Source organism: Callionymus lyra, chromosome 3 (assembly GCF_982586985.1).
Source record: "Callionymus lyra chromosome 3, fCalLyr1.hap1.1, whole genome shotgun sequence".
NCBI classification, from domain to species: domain Eukaryota; kingdom Metazoa; phylum Chordata; class Actinopteri; order Syngnathiformes; family Callionymidae; genus Callionymus; species Callionymus lyra.
Genome location: NC_141820.1, coordinates 33,984,695 through 34,003,317, shown reverse-complemented (window position 1 = coordinate 34,003,317; position 18,623 = coordinate 33,984,695). Strand labels below are relative to the sequence as shown.

General features: G+C 38.0%; 1 protein-coding gene across 2 annotated transcripts in view; it reads left to right on the top strand.

The window, feature by feature from the left end:
* dync1i1a (dynein cytoplasmic 1 intermediate chain 1a) overlaps positions 1 to 18,378 on the top strand; it is a 53,394-nt gene extending 35,016 nt beyond the window's left edge. For both annotated transcript variants that reach the window (XM_087787650.1, XM_087787649.1), the window contains exons 11-17: positions 28 to 174; positions 2,922 to 3,035; positions 3,636 to 3,769; positions 3,900 to 4,044; positions 11,420 to 11,560; positions 15,699 to 15,824; positions 17,831 to 18,378. In XM_087787650.1, coding sequence (XP_087643776.1) covers positions 28 to 174; positions 2,922 to 3,035; positions 3,636 to 3,769; positions 3,900 to 4,044; positions 11,420 to 11,560; positions 15,699 to 15,824; positions 17,831 to 17,941 — 918 coding nt within the window. In that variant the 3' untranslated portion in view covers positions 17,942 to 18,378. The remainder of the gene's footprint in view (positions 1 to 27; positions 175 to 2,921; positions 3,036 to 3,635; positions 3,770 to 3,899; positions 4,045 to 11,419; positions 11,561 to 15,698; positions 15,825 to 17,830) is intronic.
* Positions 18,379 to 18,623: the final 245 nt, after the last annotated feature.

The following is an 18,623-nucleotide window of genomic DNA, read 5'->3' as shown; positions in this document are numbered from 1 at the left end:
CCCTCTCCTCTTCCCTTCTCTCCTCAGTCCTCGCTGGTTTCAGTCTGCTTTGCCAAGTTTCATCCCAACCTGGTGATAGGGGGGACCTACTCCGGGCAGATCGTCTTGTGGGACAACCGCAGTCACCGCCGGACCCCTGTCCAGAGGACTCCCCTGTCGGCTGCTGCTCACACCGTAGGCTCGCATCCTCTTTATGTCAACGCAACGAAAGGTTTTCTGTTAAAAAAACACAATACTTTAAGTTGGGAAAACAACTACAGTCAACAGTCTTTTTAATGTCATGAGAGTGGTTGATCTAATGATGAGAACAGTGTGAGCACTGGGCTGGTTTCTCAAGAAAGTTCTATTTAGAGTTTGTGTTTCACTAATTTTCACAGGTTTATTCTTTTCGTAAACTTGACTGAAAAAATTGTCTTGACAAGTCAAGAGTCACAAGCTGATGTGTCTGGGGGAAATTCCAATCTTTAATTCAACAGAAATAAACCTGTCAGTAATAATCAATAAAAAATATTTTGTCTTATCAATAAACACATGCCTAATTGATCGGTTCTTTCCCCCACCCAGTAGACAGGAATCACTGATATACAGATATAATACATAACTATAATATGTTAAGTTATTCTTGAGACTAAATGGTTTGAGTTTTTTTTTTTTTTTTTAATAGTATTTATTGAGACAAAACATTAGCATACTAAGTTGCATAGTGTGGTCAATATGAATATCCAGCAACGGCATAGTAAAAGGGCAACATTTCTACATAACACAGGTGACATGCACTGCTTGTTTAGGGTTTCACTGTTTCAAATCCAATATAGCTTATCATAAATGAAAACAAATATACATTATAAACAGTTTTTTCCTGACTATTCATGCAATAACCATATTTTTTTATCTACCTGTATTCATTATTATGCAAGAAGGGCTAATTTCATGTTCTAGATCTTATCTTATGCTTGACGCGTTTGGAAAACAAACAAAATACATCTCATTATTGAACCAGTTTTTAATAAGAGATGTGGACACAATTAACCTGAAAATTCAAGTCAATGTGGAAGTACAATTAGCCGCAGTTGTTCAAGTGAGCATGTGTTAGCCTCTGTAGCCTTAACTAAATGAGTGTAGTTCATCGCTAATTAAGCCTGACCGCCTGCTGACCAGTGCATGGCTGAACCCAAAAACTGCGTTACCAAGATGGACAAGACCAGAGATTAGCTTTAAAACCGATGTTCAATCACAGACAGCTGACGTCACAGACACCACGTCTATCTAATCAGACAAACTGCAGGACGAAAAGGTCCACTACAACTTAATCTCTCTGGTGACCCAGAACAAATAGCTGACTGAACATATGTGGCCAATATCTTCTGGGCTGAGACCATTGTAATCACTGATACATGTAGCCGCCACAGTGTGTGCGCCAGGTTTCAAGTGGCCGCGGCTCCCAATAATGAGGCCGCCTGCTCTAGCCGTCTCCAGTCAGTGAGTCCAGTGGACTTAGCATGGTGCTGATTACTCAAAGGATTCTTTGTGTGGCCCGGTACACAAATCAATTACTGTTTGGTAATGACATAATGGTTTCACACACTCTTGTGGATTTGCACTGCCGCTCATGTCCCAAAAGTTGAGTCTGGCATGTGAGCCGTCAGTTAGAAGCATCTAATGATGTCATGAGTCTACGTGTTGAGTTACTCCATCAGATCTGAAGCTGATGGTACCAGTAGAAGGTATCCCTAAAACAGTTCAATTTCGGAGCGATTGGTCATATAAAGATACATAGCTACCTCTTGTCTGTTAGTCTGGTTTTGATATACTGATAAATCCTGAGACCAGGCTACTGCTATGAGTTTATATGAACTAAACCTCTCCACGTGAGTTGTCTTCCACCATTGGGGGGTCCCCACCGTTTTTTTTCACCAAAGACCGTAATTATGTCGGCATTATATTCACGGACCGGCCTTCCGAAAAAAACAGTAAAAATAATTTCTAAAAAGTTTGTATTCACAAATTTTCACTAGTTTACAGGTTTCTTTTTTTTTTTAAATAAACTTTACTTAAATTAGTGTCTTGAATTGTCTTGACTATGAGCTCATTTTACTTCTGAGAAAATACTATTTTATATTATATATTTTGGTCAAAACAAAACACATATCAGACAGTAGTAATTAATAAGATAAATACGTATTATCTGCCCTCAAAAATATTTTATTTAACATGATTTGTAAAATACTTATATTTCAAATAAAAATGCAAATACCATGTAATTTCATTTTTACATTTTGTTTTCCCTTTAACATGCTTGCAAGCACGGAAAAGCCTTCTAAAATATTTTTTCTGTAATCGTGGGGAGGTAGAAATGTAGGCCTAAAAGTTAAAGAACTTGCTACTTTTAAAAGGCTGTAACTTGCTTAATATTTGAGCTCCAATTAAATTAAAAAAAACTTCCTTGGAATGAGATGTAATATATGTTGTCCTTTTTTATGGAATCAATGTATAGAGAGGCATTTTAGGCGCATTTTATATAACGTGAATCACATTAATTGTATTTTTTTTTTATAATTAAGGTATAGTCAGATCATCAGCATTTTTGCGTCTTGCATAGTTTGTGGCTCATTATAAAGATTTTTTGACGACAATATGAATGAATTATTAATTACTATTATAATATAAAGGAGTGGGGAAATGATCTTCGGCTTCATCAAAAAATTAAAATGGAACCTTTAAAATAGCTCTTCCTTTTTCTCTCAAAAACTGAGAAAAAATGGTTACCGTAATAAAAATGCATTTTTAAGTTATTTTGGTAAAAAGATGAACACAATGACCATTTAACCGGTGTGAAATACTGTCCGAAAAACATGCTATATTTGAGTTATATATAACTCTTTAACTTTTTTAACTGAGCATACTTCATTTTGTGTTGGCAGCATCCGGTCTACTGTGTTAACGTGGTTGGAACCCAGAACGCAAACAACCTCATCACTGTTTCATCAGACGGCAAGATGTGCTCATGGAGTCTTGACATGCTGGCTCAGCCTCAGGTACCTGACAAGTCTGTAATGGTTAACTCTTCATCTGTACATAACCCATGCTCTCACTGTAATGTGTCTAAATACAACAACAGACTTGATCACATTTCTGTCTTCTGCCCCCCCCACCCTCTTTTTATCCCTTTTACGTTTAATTGGATTTTCGAAAATGAATTCATTACATTTCAATCCAATATCTTATTTGCATCATTTTATTTCAAAATACAGATTTAGTTATAGTTAAAAGCGCTAGGGTGCAAATTGTTTTCTATATGTGTGAAAAGTAAAATATCAAATACATTTCCCTTCTAAAATATATGTTGACCATTGAATCTAAGAAGGTTTTTGAGCAGAACGTTTTGCCATTCAACCAATAATTTAACTTCTATGTGTTAATCAAGAATGAGCATTTTAATATATTTAGTTATTATTAAAGTGAAACAATGTTTTATGAAACAAGACCATTAGTAAATAACTGTAGTTACTTAGATGCTGTTCTATAATAAAGACTAATTATTGCACTATAATAATATAAAGCATGATTCGCCTTTATATTGTGAAACAACAATTGCCTAAAAAATTCTCATTTGTTTTGCACGTTTGTGTTTGAAGGAAAGTATGGAACTTGTGTACAACAAGTCCAAGCCAGTGGCAGTGATGAGCATGGCCTTCCCTGCTGGAGACGTCAACAATTTTGTAGTGGGTAGTGAGGAAGGAATTGTGTACACCTCCTCCAGACATGGCAGGTATGTTATATCACACACACTGTCTGTTATCATGAATAGCTATTGTTTCTGAGAATAATGCTAGAAACAAACACAATCTGAATCAATTGAATGAGATTTATTCGTGATTTTGTTTGTCTTTGCTCTGCAGTAAAGTGGGTATCTTCGAGATGTTCGAGGGTCATTACGGACCAGTGACAGGAGTGAGTTGTCACAGTGCAGTGGGGAGTCTAGATTTCTCTCACCTTTTTGTGACATCGTCCTTCGACCTGACTGTCAAACTGTGGAGCACAAAGGTAAGCTCTTCGGAATTTGGAAAAGTTGTTTTAGCAATCCGTCTATCAATGAACATTTATAAAGGAGAAATAATGATAGGTTCGGACGTGTTTGAAAAACTTATGAGAAAGACCCACAGATTGAAAAACATGTAATGCCGACCTGAGTACGTGGTGGAACAGCACTTACATGCTGAATAGCCTTGCTGTGCAAAAATATATCAGGAGCTCCTTGTGACTTTTACTGCACATCTGCCGGCTTTAATAGAGAAAATGTTCTCTCATTCTGTCTCCTTTGATCAGCTCAGTGTAAAGATCAGCTCCTCCAATGAATCTCTTACATCTCCAATGCAACATTATCACTTGAATTGTTGTGTTAAACTGTCTTCTGAGCGAAAAGGTGGAGACAGGACCACTAAAAACAATTGAAAACATGCTTTCTTTGTTTATTTACAAAAACATTATTATGATGGAATTGACCTGTTCTTCGATCCATGAATATGATTATTTTTCAATTGCAATGCCTTGTTGTCGAGAGGTTGGTTACCTCATTTTCAGTTTCACTACAGTCGTTTTTATTTCAGTGCATCCTTAACAATAATAAATACATATACGATTTTTGTCAGATCAGTGCATGCATTACTTTTATCTGTCTAGCTTTTAACATGGAATTTGATAGTTTACCAGCAGACAAGTTTATTTGATATACAGCATGAATATCTGATGGATTCCCATGACACTGTTGCTTTACTTCTTTACTGTTAATATCAGATTCCTTAATTGAGATGATTCAGGACAAATATATGTTAAAGAAAATGACACAGGATGTCCTGGTCCCTAGGTTCTGTAGACTTGGGGTGCTAGAATGTTTTTTTATTTATTTTTCAGACCCCTAAAATGCCTCAATTGTTTCTTAAAGGACTGAGATTTGAGCCACAAAACCAATCACTGAGTTTCAAATTGACCATTCATGCTACAATATGCAAATTTGACAGTGTCTTTATTTATACAAGTTTTTACAGTTTTTAAAATATTCATATATACATTTTTTTTTATTGATTGATTCTAGTAAAGGCATGGGTATGGATACTTGGTACACGTTATGATGAGAGTCAAGAACAAATAAAGTTTTCGGAGCCTCATTTCAGTTTAGGTGAATATCTTAAGATTTTTTGATGTCTAAAATACAATATATTTAAAAATGTTGTCAAGCAACTTACATAGGAACTCACTTTGTAATGAACATCGTCTCTGAGAGACACAATTTATCCACAAAATTATACAGACAGAACTAAACTTTGACAGTATATTGAGGTCTTTGAAACATCTTTTCAATTAAAGTTTTCTGACTTGCATTGAATCTTTCTGAACTGTTTAAACTATTTTGTTCAAGTTCAAGCACCTACGTATCAGATAAAGCTAAAACAATACCCAAATTTGAAGTATTGACGGACAGATTTGACTTGTAGCGGATGAGATTGTCTTATCATCGATTGAAACATGAGACAGTAGGAGGGTAGTATGGATCACAAAGTAGAGGTACTGCTCGTGGGGTCAACTGAAGTCCATTTTGAAAAAAAAAACATTAAGTCATTAGAGTGATTCCTTAACCACCGAGTGAGGTCTGTAGTCAACCGTGACATGATTTAAATGCTTGAAGTGTATTAGCGTGCCGACACATTCTTGTGTGAGGAATACTGTGACACATCTCTGTGCACGATCATCATTAGAATGTGTTGTTTTTCCTCAGGATTTGGGAATTCCCTTTCCTTTGAGGACCGCCGCAGGAATGTGTCTGTCTCTTATCCCTCATAACCTATATTTGTGTTACGGCAGGAGGAATACCTGAGTGTGTGAGCGCGCAAGTGCAAACATAGACACACCACTCTGGCCTCACGAACAACCTGAACCATCCAGCTTTGCTTACCCAAGATCCCTGCGGAGGCTTGTCTTCCACTCACCAATCAAAGCTTTCACACACATTTGAATTCTCTTCACATTCACACGTTTCCCTCTCAAGGTTCAAAAAGGCCGGCAAACTCAACTCCACTGATGTTTTTACACTCAGCGGTGCAAATATTGTGGTTAGAGAAAACATTTCAAGTCAGCCCGAGCCTGAAGAAGCCGCGACAGCTGGGAGTTGGCTTATGATCCTGCATAACTTGAACCTTTTTGCTCCCTTAACCCCAAAACCAGTTGGAACTGAGTGATTTGAGGCGAAAAATTATTCCACTTGTATGAAGAAAATAGTATTTTATTGATCCCTTCCTCTCTTCTGTATTCTTGAAGATTTGTTTTTATACATTTAGACATATTTCACTGATCATTTTTGCACCAGGAGGAGATTTAAATATGGGATCAGATTCCTGTGCCAAACCAGTACTTAAAATGGTGCTCGAATGAGAGCAAAATGTGTTAAAAAATTTTTAACTGGTATTGTTTATAGAGTCAGTATTATAAATGTGATTAATTTTAACAGTCTGAGTTGCTTTCTGTCAGTATAATTTAGAGGCAAATTTGTGTGTGCATGAGACATGCAGGAGGGTCTTTGCCAGGCAGTTTCAGTTGTGGAGTAAGAGAGTGCTGTGAATCACTTAAACACGTCACATGACCAACAAAAGGCACCGAAATCTGGCTTGCTTTTTTTGACGGTTCATGCTTAAACAGATTAAGCAGTGACATCAAGGTTGATTCATTGAAATTGTAGAGATCAAAATTTGTTTTTCTTTATGGAGCTCAACACTCCATAAAACCAGTATTTAACTAATAAAACAGAAAGTTAACGAGCAGGATTAAGATTTTGGCTATTAAAAAAATATTTTTTCTTGTTGTTACTATTGTTGCTATTGTTGTTACTTGACGACTGATATGCACTTTACAAGATTTTTTTCATTTTTTTTACACACCGGCAACTGTATTAACCTCTTTGTATATTCTTTAAATCTACCTATTTTGTGGCATGTAAATAAGCATTAGAGCATAAACTTTTTATTAACCCATGTGTTGTCCCTGGGTCAAGGTGACCCGAAGACCTGAAAACCCCTTACCTTGACCAAGAGACAACACAAGGAATACTACAAACATATTTGTTTATGGGCCTCTGGGTCACCTTGACACTGAGACAACACAAGGAATACTACAAACATATTTGTTTATGGACCTCTGGGTCACCTTAACACTGAGACATCACAAGGAATACTGCAAACATATTTGTTTATGGGCCTCTGGGTCACCTTAACACTGAGACAACACAAGGAATACTACAAACATATTTGTTTATGGGCCTCTGGGTCACCTTGACCCTGAGACAACACAAGGAATACTACAAACATATTTGTTTATGGGCCTCTGGGTCACCTTGACACTGAGACAACACAAGGAATACTACAAACATATTTGTTTATGGGCCTCTGGGTCACCTTAACACTGAGACAACACAAGGAGTACTACAAACATATTTGTTTATGGACCTCTGGGTCACCTTAACACTGAGACAACACAAGGAATACTACAAACATATTTGTTTATGGGCCTCTGGGTCACCTTGACCCTGAGACAACACAAGGAATACTACAAACATATTTGTTTATGGGCCTCTGGGTCACCTTGACACTGAGACAACACAAGGAATACTACAAACATATTTGTTTATGGGCCTCTGGGTCACCTTAACACTGAGACAACACAAGGAGTACTACAAACATATTTGTTTATGGATCTCTGGGTCACCTTAACACTGAGACAACACAAGGAGTACTACAAACATATTTGTTTATGGGCCTCTGGGTCACCTTAACACTGAGACAACACAAGGAGTACTACAAACATATTTGTTTATGGGCCTCTGGGTCACCTTGACACTGAGACAACACAAGGAATACTACAAACATATTTGTTTATGGGCCTCTGGGTCACCTTAACACTGAGACAACACAAGGAATACTACAAACATATTTGTTTATGGGCCTCTGGGTCACCTTGACACTGAGACAACACAAGGAATACTACAAACATATTTGTTTATGGGCCTCTGGGTCACCTTGACACTGAGACAACACAAGGAATACTACAAACATATTTGTTTATGGGCCTCTGGGTCACCTTGACACTGAGACAACACAAGGAATACTACAAACATATTTGTTTATGGGCCTTTGGGTCACCTTGACACTGAGACAACACAAGGAATACTACAAACATATTTGTTTATGGGCCTCTGGGTCACCTTGACACTGAGACAACACAAGGAATACTACAAACATATTTGTTTATGGGCCTCTGGGTCACCTTGACACTGAGACAACACAAGGAGTACTACAAACATATTTGTTTATGGGCCTCTGGGTCACCTTGACACTGAGACAACACAAGGAGTACTACAAACATATTTGTTTATGGGCCTCTGGGTCACCTTGACACTGAGACAACACAAGGAGTACTACAAACATATTTGTTTATGGGCCTCTGGGTCACCTTGACACTGAGACAACACAAGGAGTACTACAAACATATTTGTTTATGGGCCTCTGGGTCACCTTGACACTGAGACAACACAAGGAGTACTACAAACATATTTGTTTATGGGCCTCTGGGTCACCTTGACACTGAGACAACACAAGGAATACTACAAACATATTTGTTTATGGGCCTCTGGGTCACCTTGACACTGAGACAACACAAGGAGTACTACAAACATATTTGTTTATGGGCCTCTGGGTCACCTTGACACTGAGACAACACAAGGAGTACTACAAACATATTTGTTTATGGGCCTCTGGGTCACCTTGACACTGAGACAACACAAGGAGTACTACAAACATATTTGTTTATGGGCCTCTGGGTCACCTTAACACTGAGACAACACAAGGAATACTTCAAACATATTTGTTTATGGGCCTCTGGGTCACCTTGACACTGAGACAACACAAGGAATACTACAAACATATTTGTTTATGGGCCTCTGGGTCACCTTGACACTGAGACAACACAAGGAATACTACAAACATATTTGTTTATGGGCCTCTGGGTCACCTTAACACTGAGACAACACAAGGAATACTACAAACATATTTGTTTATGGGCCTCTGGGTCACCTTGACCCTGAGACAACACAAGGGTTAAATGTTTTATTTAAGTTTTCAGATTTGAGGCACTTTTGAAATGGTATTTAGAAGATATTTTGGAGAAAAATGTTTGATAGTGTTCAGTGGGATGACTGTCAAATGGCTGCATGTTTAAAACTATGTTTAATTTTTTCTTTAGAAATATTGCAATAGTCACATTGGACGAAAACATGCAAGTTCAACTGTGTAGTCTGATCATAGAAAGGATCCATGATGGTTGAACTCCAAAAATAATGCTTTTTTGGTTTGAATCCTTAAGTAACCTCTGTTGAGTTTTTTACAATGAGAGTTTTAGATCTCTTTATTTAAACCAGAAGGCCTTTTCTGTCATTAACTGCATCTCGTTGTCGGATGAAAGTCATTATGCGTTAAGCAAGTTTGGAAGAAACTCACTAATGCGCAGCCAAACAGGAGCGTGAGGCCATTGTTTTAATTCGCCGAAAGATTCTCAGTTACTCCAAGCAGGAAAGATAATGACAAACATTTACTTCACGTGCGGCGCCACAAGGATTAAGCTTCATTTAGAGATTAGCTTTAAGACTCACTACTGCTGATCATTAAGAGCAACCACTGTGTGCAACAGTGAAATTCTAGTTTATATTCAGCAGACAGGACGTCTTCTGTCATCTCCCTACATGATGTATGACTTTCATTTCAGGATTAAAGCGGCAGAGGATTACGCACAGCTATAGGGGATCAAGCAAACTAAAGAATTGAGACAAAAATAGAGATACGGATTAGACAAATTAAGAAAACATAAACATGATTCACTGAGGTAAAATGATGGTGTCGAGGAGTTTGTCACAGTCTGCCAGTATGTGGTCACGTCAGTATGGTTTTAGATAATCAAGATGAAAAGAAAGAAAGACATTTATCTGCTGCGCCAGCCAACACGTCTCCTCATCCTCGGCCACACCCACTCTACCTGTCAGGGCTGATCTCAATGTTTCTCTGGATCCAGGCAACAGCAACACGTTCTGCTGACAAACACTTACCAAACAGAAATCAATGTTTGATTCTTGTTGCCACCCAAGCCACATTCCTCAAGTCCCTCATCATGACGATGTTTTAAAGTTAGTGGCCTAATAATGACTACTTTCCTCTTCCATCCAGCTGTAATCATGCCTGCTTTGTTTATACAACCAGTCCCTTGGAGGTGGAGACTTCCGGGTTTACTCCAAAAAAAAACCCAAAAGAGTTTCAGTGGGTGGGGCTTTAATTTCATTTTCTAATGTAAATATTTCAATTAAAGGAGAGTTTTGTAGAAACAGACACATACTGATGAGTACAATAGAGGTCCAATATCTATTAAGACGTACTTAAATCAACACATTAGTTAAGCATATTGAAATGTATTAACTAGGTATTATGGAGATTTCATTATTTAAAAGAAGTATATTATACTTTAAAACATGTACAAGATTTCAATATAGTAATAAAATGTTTGATTTTGTTTTCTAACTAAGAGCTATATTTTGGGGTTTTCTCATTGAGCCGTGGGAACAAGGAAAAAGAAGATTTATGGTGGGATGTCCAGGAATGGATATAGACAACTGAACTATTTGGCAATTATCTAATTTAGTCTGTGGGATTTCATATCTGCTCTATGAAAGAACAAGTTCTCAATTCAAGTTTTCATTTCTTCTTTGTGTGACAGCCTTTTTTAGTATTTTTTTTTTAATCAATGACTGACTTTTTCAATTCAATACTAACTCATTACGACTAACAATATGTCCTTTTAAAGAGCCAATTTATATTTGTTCTCTTGAAAATTACAAACATTTTTTGGGGATTAAAAATATGTTCCTTCTTAGAGGCCTTTCTTTCAACATTTGTCCAAATGAATTGCAGATGAACAAGTTCATTTTTATTGAAAATTGTGTTTGTGTCACAAACATATTATGGGCTGTATGATGAGCTACTTTCGGTTATCAATACACCTCTATAGGTCATTCCAGAGTCTTCCTTTTTCCATAACCTCCCACTTCCCAACTCTTCCCATCCACGGCAGTGACAGCTGTTGTGTTGGGTTACAGTACACCTTGTGCGGCTCGCTCTCTTTCATCTCTCCCAGCGGTTTTATGGCGCTCTGTGAATGTGCGAGGCTTTTTAATTAGGCTCCGCATCCAGACAGGCCCCAAGGCTGAGGCAGCGCCGCTCTGTCTGAACTTTGCACACTCCCTCTCTCTTCCCCGACTTTCCGTGTGTCATCCACTGTAATCCCTTCCTTCACAGCTGTTTCGCAAACTCATCCACCTCTTCTTGTCTCTCAGCACAACAAACCCCTGTGCACTTTCGAGGACAACGGCGAATACGTGTATGACGTCATGTGGTCGCCAGTGCACCCTGCGGTTTTCGCCGCGGTGGACGGAAATGGCCACTTGGACCTGTGGAATCTCAACAACGACACGGAGGTGGGTTTTTGCAGGGGTGATGCAGGGTCATGAGGGGCGTGTCCACTGGACCCGTCATCTCTGGTTGTGTAGAATCGCTGCACAGGAAACAGAACCTCAATCAGCATCAAGTTTAACATTCACATTCTCGCTTTTATCCGTCGCTATCCTGGGAAAAAAAATGTTTGGTGACATAATTTTTATTTTGAACACAAACGAGCATCAAATTGTTTTCGCCACAGAGTTGCCGAGTGTCAGAGTTAGCACATTTGCAAAACGTCCTCTGGTTAATCTATTGCTTTAATTGTCAACATGCATGTTTTAGTGTTTTTGGCAAACTCCCACCAGTTGGTTTGGCTTTTTTAACAACTGACATTTTTGTTGACTTGTGCTTTATGCAGCAATGGAAACTTTAGAGATAGACGCAAACATTTTAAGGCTAAAGTCTGTTTTGAATGTTGCTTTAATGGGTAAAATGAAAAAGTCTGTACTTAGAAGACATTAAAAAAGAACAGTCCTGAGGTGAATCATTAGTTAAGGACGCTAACAAACTGGATCTTTTCAAGTGGTTTGGTTTTCTTTATTAATGGATATTTTCCAGTGAATCATTTGTATTTGTTTTTTAATTATGTGCCATGGATACTTGATGTGGTCTTTGTAAAGATTTGATTATGCATATGTAGAAAAATTATTAGATTTCTCTGTGCCTCTGTATTTTCTCTGTCAGGTATGTGAGTATCCTAAATTACAATTACTTCAATCAATTATGAAATGTATATTGATTTAATCACTTGTGTCGAACACAAGGAACCCAAATCTTGCCCACTGAGTCATCGACCATCTGGTCGACCACATTCACATGCATTTAATAAGTCAGAGAAGCGCGTGAGGGCGGTGAAGAATATGTATGAGGACGGTGACGAGTTGTGGAGTTGGAGTGATAGAAACATTCAAGTTAAGATTTTGATTCTATCAGAGATAACCTCTGAGCCACATTTCGACTCCTACAATGACAGATTGACTCAGAGACAGAGGTAGGGAGGAGCTTTATTGACTATGTTTGCTGATAACATAGTGATTTGAGGTGAGAGCAGGGAAGATGTGGAAAAGAAGACCAATGATCAGGCAAAGCAGCGAGAGGGACCAAGGGCAGCTAATGAGTGATAAATCATACAGTGAGCATACAATTACAATTTAAATTCAAATGATGTGATTTTTTTTCATTACTTGTATGAAAAATAAAAGAGTTCATCTTGTTTACAGCCATCAAAACTACCACCTGATGGTCCTGCAGACAATCCGGCACTGCTTCATATTGTCCAATATGACTGCTTTAATCTTAAATCTAGTCCCAAAGATGTTTAAACTGGTGATGTTGTTTCTTTCTGTGGCTCTCTCACACACATCTACACACACACGCACACACACACATACACACACACACATAACAAGTTTCCCATGGTTCCTTCCACAGGGGCCTTTTCTCTGACGGAGGAAGAGTTCATTATCGATGGTCTTAACAATGTTCTTTATGAGAAACATTTGCTCAGACACACAAACGGATGTGCTGGGAACACGCACACTCTCTGGTTCTCTCACACACGAGTAGCCTCACAGCAACAGACCGCCATTGTTGCCATCATATTAAAAACACACAGTCATAACAACATTAACAGAGCGCCGAGCGCCTGGTTTTCATTTACAGGGCATGCATGCGTACCAACGCGCACGCACACACACACACACACACACACTGTATACAGTCAATTGAGAGTGCACTGTTTGGACCCACTCGGGCGCAGCACTGGGAGCTAGCAGGCTAATGGCCACCAGTCTGTGGTTAGCACTGCTTTAAATACGCTGGAGTTTGTTGTGAGAGGCGACAAGATGGAAAGGCCTGTGTCTCCACTGGTGACATGTGTCGGCCTCGCCTGCCACATGTCAGGAACACTTTATGGAAACACTGCAGATGTTTTTAGCTTTTTTAAAGGTGCAACACAACCACGGCTGTTTACTAAAAAGAGCTCCAGCGTGCCCACAAAAGCAAACACAAGCGCTTTTAATATACACTAGGTATCCTTGTGTAAGTCAGTAAGTAAGTAAGTGATTTATATTTGTGGAGCGCTTTTCCATTCCAGGGTCACAAAGCACTTAAACAATCAAAACAATACCCAATAAAATATATACTTTAAGAGGTCAAGACAGCACTGAGACAAACACATTAGAGCCAGTTAAGATGCTCCTTATGATCTAACATCCACAAAACTGGTTAGCACACACTTGTATTCACTTGAGTGCTGTGTTGATAAGACATTGAAGGAAAACTACTTTCCTTATCTAATAAAGGTGAAACAATCCTGTATTCTGAGGTCTTGAGTTTAAAAGTTCTAATTGTTTACGTCAGATCAGTTTAAAATGAAAGTTATAGGTTAGGCTGCAGTTTTGGCATTATTTTTTTTAAACAAAACCATTAAAAGTCAACAAATAATTCCAATAAATGAATGAATATCAAAGATGGTTTTGTTACCTAGAAACTAGGGCTGAACAATTATTGAAAAAAATATAATTATATTAATTAATATATATGTTAATATCAATGTCCTCTTTTTATGCATTTTTTTATCTAATACAATAAATGATTAACTTTATATTAAGATGTATTTCTCTTTGATTCTCAAGATAAAGTAATTAAGTCATTTTTACGATAAAGGCAAATTAAGCATACATTAAAACAAAGGGAGAAGGTTTATTTAGTTACTCTGATTATACTTGTAAATAAACATATTATACAGTATTCACTGCAAATAGTAAAATCTACTGTAAAAACGTGCTAAAAGTGTGATGTAAACATTTATATGTATGAGTCAATAATAAATCATACAAACTTCAGTGCAGAGTAAAGAAAATGAATAACACTAGTCAGTCATTCTTTTTGTCACTGTATATATTTGCAGTTTCTCATGTGTTTAAGTGCATTTCCTGTCATACACAACAATATATTATCATTTACACAATTTGAATTGTGTGATTGCATAAGGTAACTTTGATGCGCACAGACACACGTCTTGATTCAAAGTTGTTGAAAACACTGTAGTTTGTTTCTTATGCTGCTCTTCAGTCATTTTGACGGCTCGAAAATTAAATTAATATTAAATAAAATCACAACCTCTGCAATATAATAATTGCATTTTTGAATATCATAATTATATTGCAAATGCAATTATTATATTGTTTTATCCATCCTTTCATCCATCCATCCATCCAACCATCTTTTCATCCATCCACCTACCAATCCTTCTTACCATCCATCCACATACCTATCCTTCTTACCATTCATCCACCTACTCATCCTTCTATCCATCCACCTACCAATCCTTCTTACCATCCATCCACATACCTATCCTTCTTACCATTCATCCACCTACTCATCCTTCTATCCATCCACCTACCCATCCTTCTTACCATCCATCCACCTAACCATCATTCTTTACATCCATTCATCCACATTCCCATCCTTCTTACCATCAATCCACCTACCCATCCTTCTATCGAGCCATCCATCCAATTAACAATCCTTTAATAAATCTATCTTTCCATCCACCTACCCATATTTCTATCCTTCCAGCCATCCTCTTTCCAATACTTATATAAAGCCATCTTACTATCAATCCACCTACCTACCCATCTTTCTAGCCATCCATCCATATTTCAAAACATTGTTCCATCTACCTACTAATTCTTCCATCCATTCATCCATCATTTCCATCTATCGTTCCATTAAACCGTCCTTCCACCGACCCATCGTAATAATCTATCTTTCCATACTTACATCTGCCTGCCTACAGATCCTTCTATCCATCTATCTTTTCATCCATCTTTCCATCCATCCTCCCACCGACCCATCCTTCTATCGATCAAACATTTATAAATGAGCTTTAGATACAACACAATTAAATGCATTTGAATACTATCCTGTAAACTACTCACATGTATTTCTTCACACTACAGACATGAATCGCAAATACTTTAAATAGCTGTGTTTAGCACCAGAGGGTTATAAAATAACAATTTTAGTAGTTCATTCCTCCTTCTTCTGTGATAACTCTTTGTCGTTTTTCAAAAAAACCTTTAACCAAATGTGTCCCTCTCTTTCTTGAAGGTCCCCACTGCCAGCGTGGTTGTCGATGGCGCACCAGCGTTGAACAAAGTACGTTGGTCCTCGGGAGCAAAAGAAGTTGCTGTAGGAGACTCAGAGGGAAAAGTCTGGATTTATGATGCAGGGGAGGTTTGTATATATTTCCCTTTTCTGTGTTCTGTTGTTCATGTCATACATTATGTGTGAATCCATCAAATCCTTTTTTTATGAGAACGTATCAATCGTTGTGTCTTTTGAAACACTTTTAATGATTTATTTCTCACTTGAGGCAACAGACAACACGTCGTTGGTCTATGAATGAAAGAGTTTTTACGTTTCCTACTCGCTTTTAGGCTCAGGAAAAGACGAAACGTTTGGTTTGGCAATAAAAATGACGTTTCTAACGTAGCTGTAATACTTCTGGCAGGTTTGACGTCGCTGGCTGTGCTGTAAATGCAAGTTTAAAAGCAGCAAACGACGTCCGCCATAATATGCTACTGTAGCAGAGTTGGCAGAGACTTTTGGTTAATGACACAAAATAAAACATCATCTACAAATCCTCACTATTACTTGTCAGTAAAAACTTCAAAGTGTATAAATCATGATTTCGCAGAGGTTCAGCGCAGCTCTGTCTAATTGCCTGAGCAGTTTTAATGAAAGACAAGTTTGACAGAGCAGAAATATGAGGCAGTTTTCTCTCTGACTGTAAAACCTCCACGAACACCACAACCAACAATTTTAGGTCTTTTAGTCCTGTATGTTTACCCAACTGTCAGCGGCGTCGCGGATGAATGTGTTTGATTTTTCTCCCTTTTCAACGGCCTCCACATGACTTTGCCATCACCGCGAGGCGGCCAACCACACAGTGTCCTGTAACGTAGGGAGGAGGGCAGCTCAGAAGCCTCAAGCGAGGGCACGCTAACCCGGCTCAGCTAATTTTAGCATTTCTCTTGTTGTGTGGTGAGCTGGGCTGGTGGCCTCCTTGGTTCTACCGATGGCAACAAGTTCGTCAATAAAAAGGAGCCGAGGGAATATGAGTCAGTGTCTTTTTGTTTGCAGCAGAGCGTTCTCCCCACAGTTACTGGTCACAGTAAAAGAAGGCTAGAAAAAAATGTCTAGAACTGAGGACCTGGAGGGAAAAAGAGCTTTAAATACAACTAATTTTGTTCGCTGAGCATGTGAATTCTCTATTTATGTCTGTCCCCCACTACCAAGAGATCCTTGGTTTACACTGAGGCAACAATATGTACCATAAAGTTACCAAAAATATACAAAATTAATTTCAAATCACGATTTAAAAAGAGCAACACATTCATTTAAAATGGCAAACGTACAATAGATGGTAAGTGCAAATGAAATGCAATTATACAATGAGTTTGTAAATTTGCTTAGTCTATACATTTGTTTCATGAGTTTCTTAGTATGTTCCCTATTTTGCAAGTTTGTTTTATTTCTAAAGTTTTTAATTAATTTCCAAGCTGGACATTTGTTCCAAGAATAAGTAATTGTAGTTACAGTACCGTAATTTATTTCATGACTTTTAAAAAATATATATTTCAGAATTTGTTTTTGAGTTTTTTGGTTTGTTTCATCGGTTTGTTAATGTGATTTATAGCTCACGTTTTTATAGCTTACGAGTCTCTAAATCAGTTTCAGAGGTTGTATATTCTTTTTAGATTAGACTCTATTCATAAGTCCTAAAAATGTGTTCCAATTGCGAATGTGTTTTTTTTTCTTTTGTTCTTTTTAATTGTGTTTACATTTGTAAACGTTTTAAATCTGTTTCAGAATTTAATGGTAAAAAAAACAACTTGCGTTTGCAACGACCGTTTTCTTTGTTGATTTTTTGCAAATTTGATCTGCACTTCCTAGCGACCATACAATGTTTGAATCATTGTTTTCTTATTTAATATTTTTAACCAAGATCATTATGGAACACTGATTAAAAGCACTTAGGCAAGCCGAGTAAGCCGCTCTGTAAGCCGAGTTGGAGTTAGAAGTGAAATCCTAAACAAGTCTAATAAAGAACGGTTAATGGAGAACTATTATGGTGATTCAAAATAAAGTGGGGATCAGCATTGAAAGTTCTGCTTTACTAGTTCAAGTTAACAGTTTATACCATTGTTCTAGTAACTATATTTGTGGTCTTCCTCTAGCTGTCGGTAGTTCACAGCGATGACTGGCCGCGCTTCAACCACACGCTAATGGACATTCGTACAAATCGCTCGGACAACGAGGAGGACGTCCCTGTGGAGCTGCCTTCATAGAACGCCCGGACCAAAGTTAAGGGATTCTAAAATGCCTTGTGTGCTTCTACTGGTGTCTACTGTAGCATTCACTCTTCACACTTCTTCACACTTCTTCACACTTTGTCGTCCAGCTCTGATGTGTGTATCTGCAGCTCTTCTGTAAAATCTGTGTTTATTCAACTTCATGTGTGTGATTCACCTTTGACAAGTCTGCAGTATAGAGTGTTCTCCAGCCTTACTATGATGTGTACTGTACTGATGCTTTGCACTACGATTATGCAGGGTCGTCACTTTGCTTTCGGTTCTCCTCCCCTAAGATCCCTGCATGCATTGTGCTAACATTTGACACAGTGGGGGAGGCCTGTATAGTGGACCAATGGGATGTGTGTTGTCATGCAAAGCCTGGTGTTATACCTGCATTTTGCTAATAAAGCTTTTAAATCTGTCTCAATATACTCAGAGTTTCAGTTTCGTGTGTGTCAGGCTAGGCAAATGTTGTCTCTCAAGCGCTTCAATTGAAGCATAGGGCTAAAAACTTTAACACTTTTAGAGACTACAGATCGGGCTTTTAAAATTGACCTATAATCTCGCTATAGGTTACTTTAGCCACACGGCTCAGATGGTAGCGTGGTTGGCTTGTAGCCCAAGAAGTTGTGGTTTGATCCTAGCCCTGGTTGTGTCCCTGAGTAAGACACTTTAC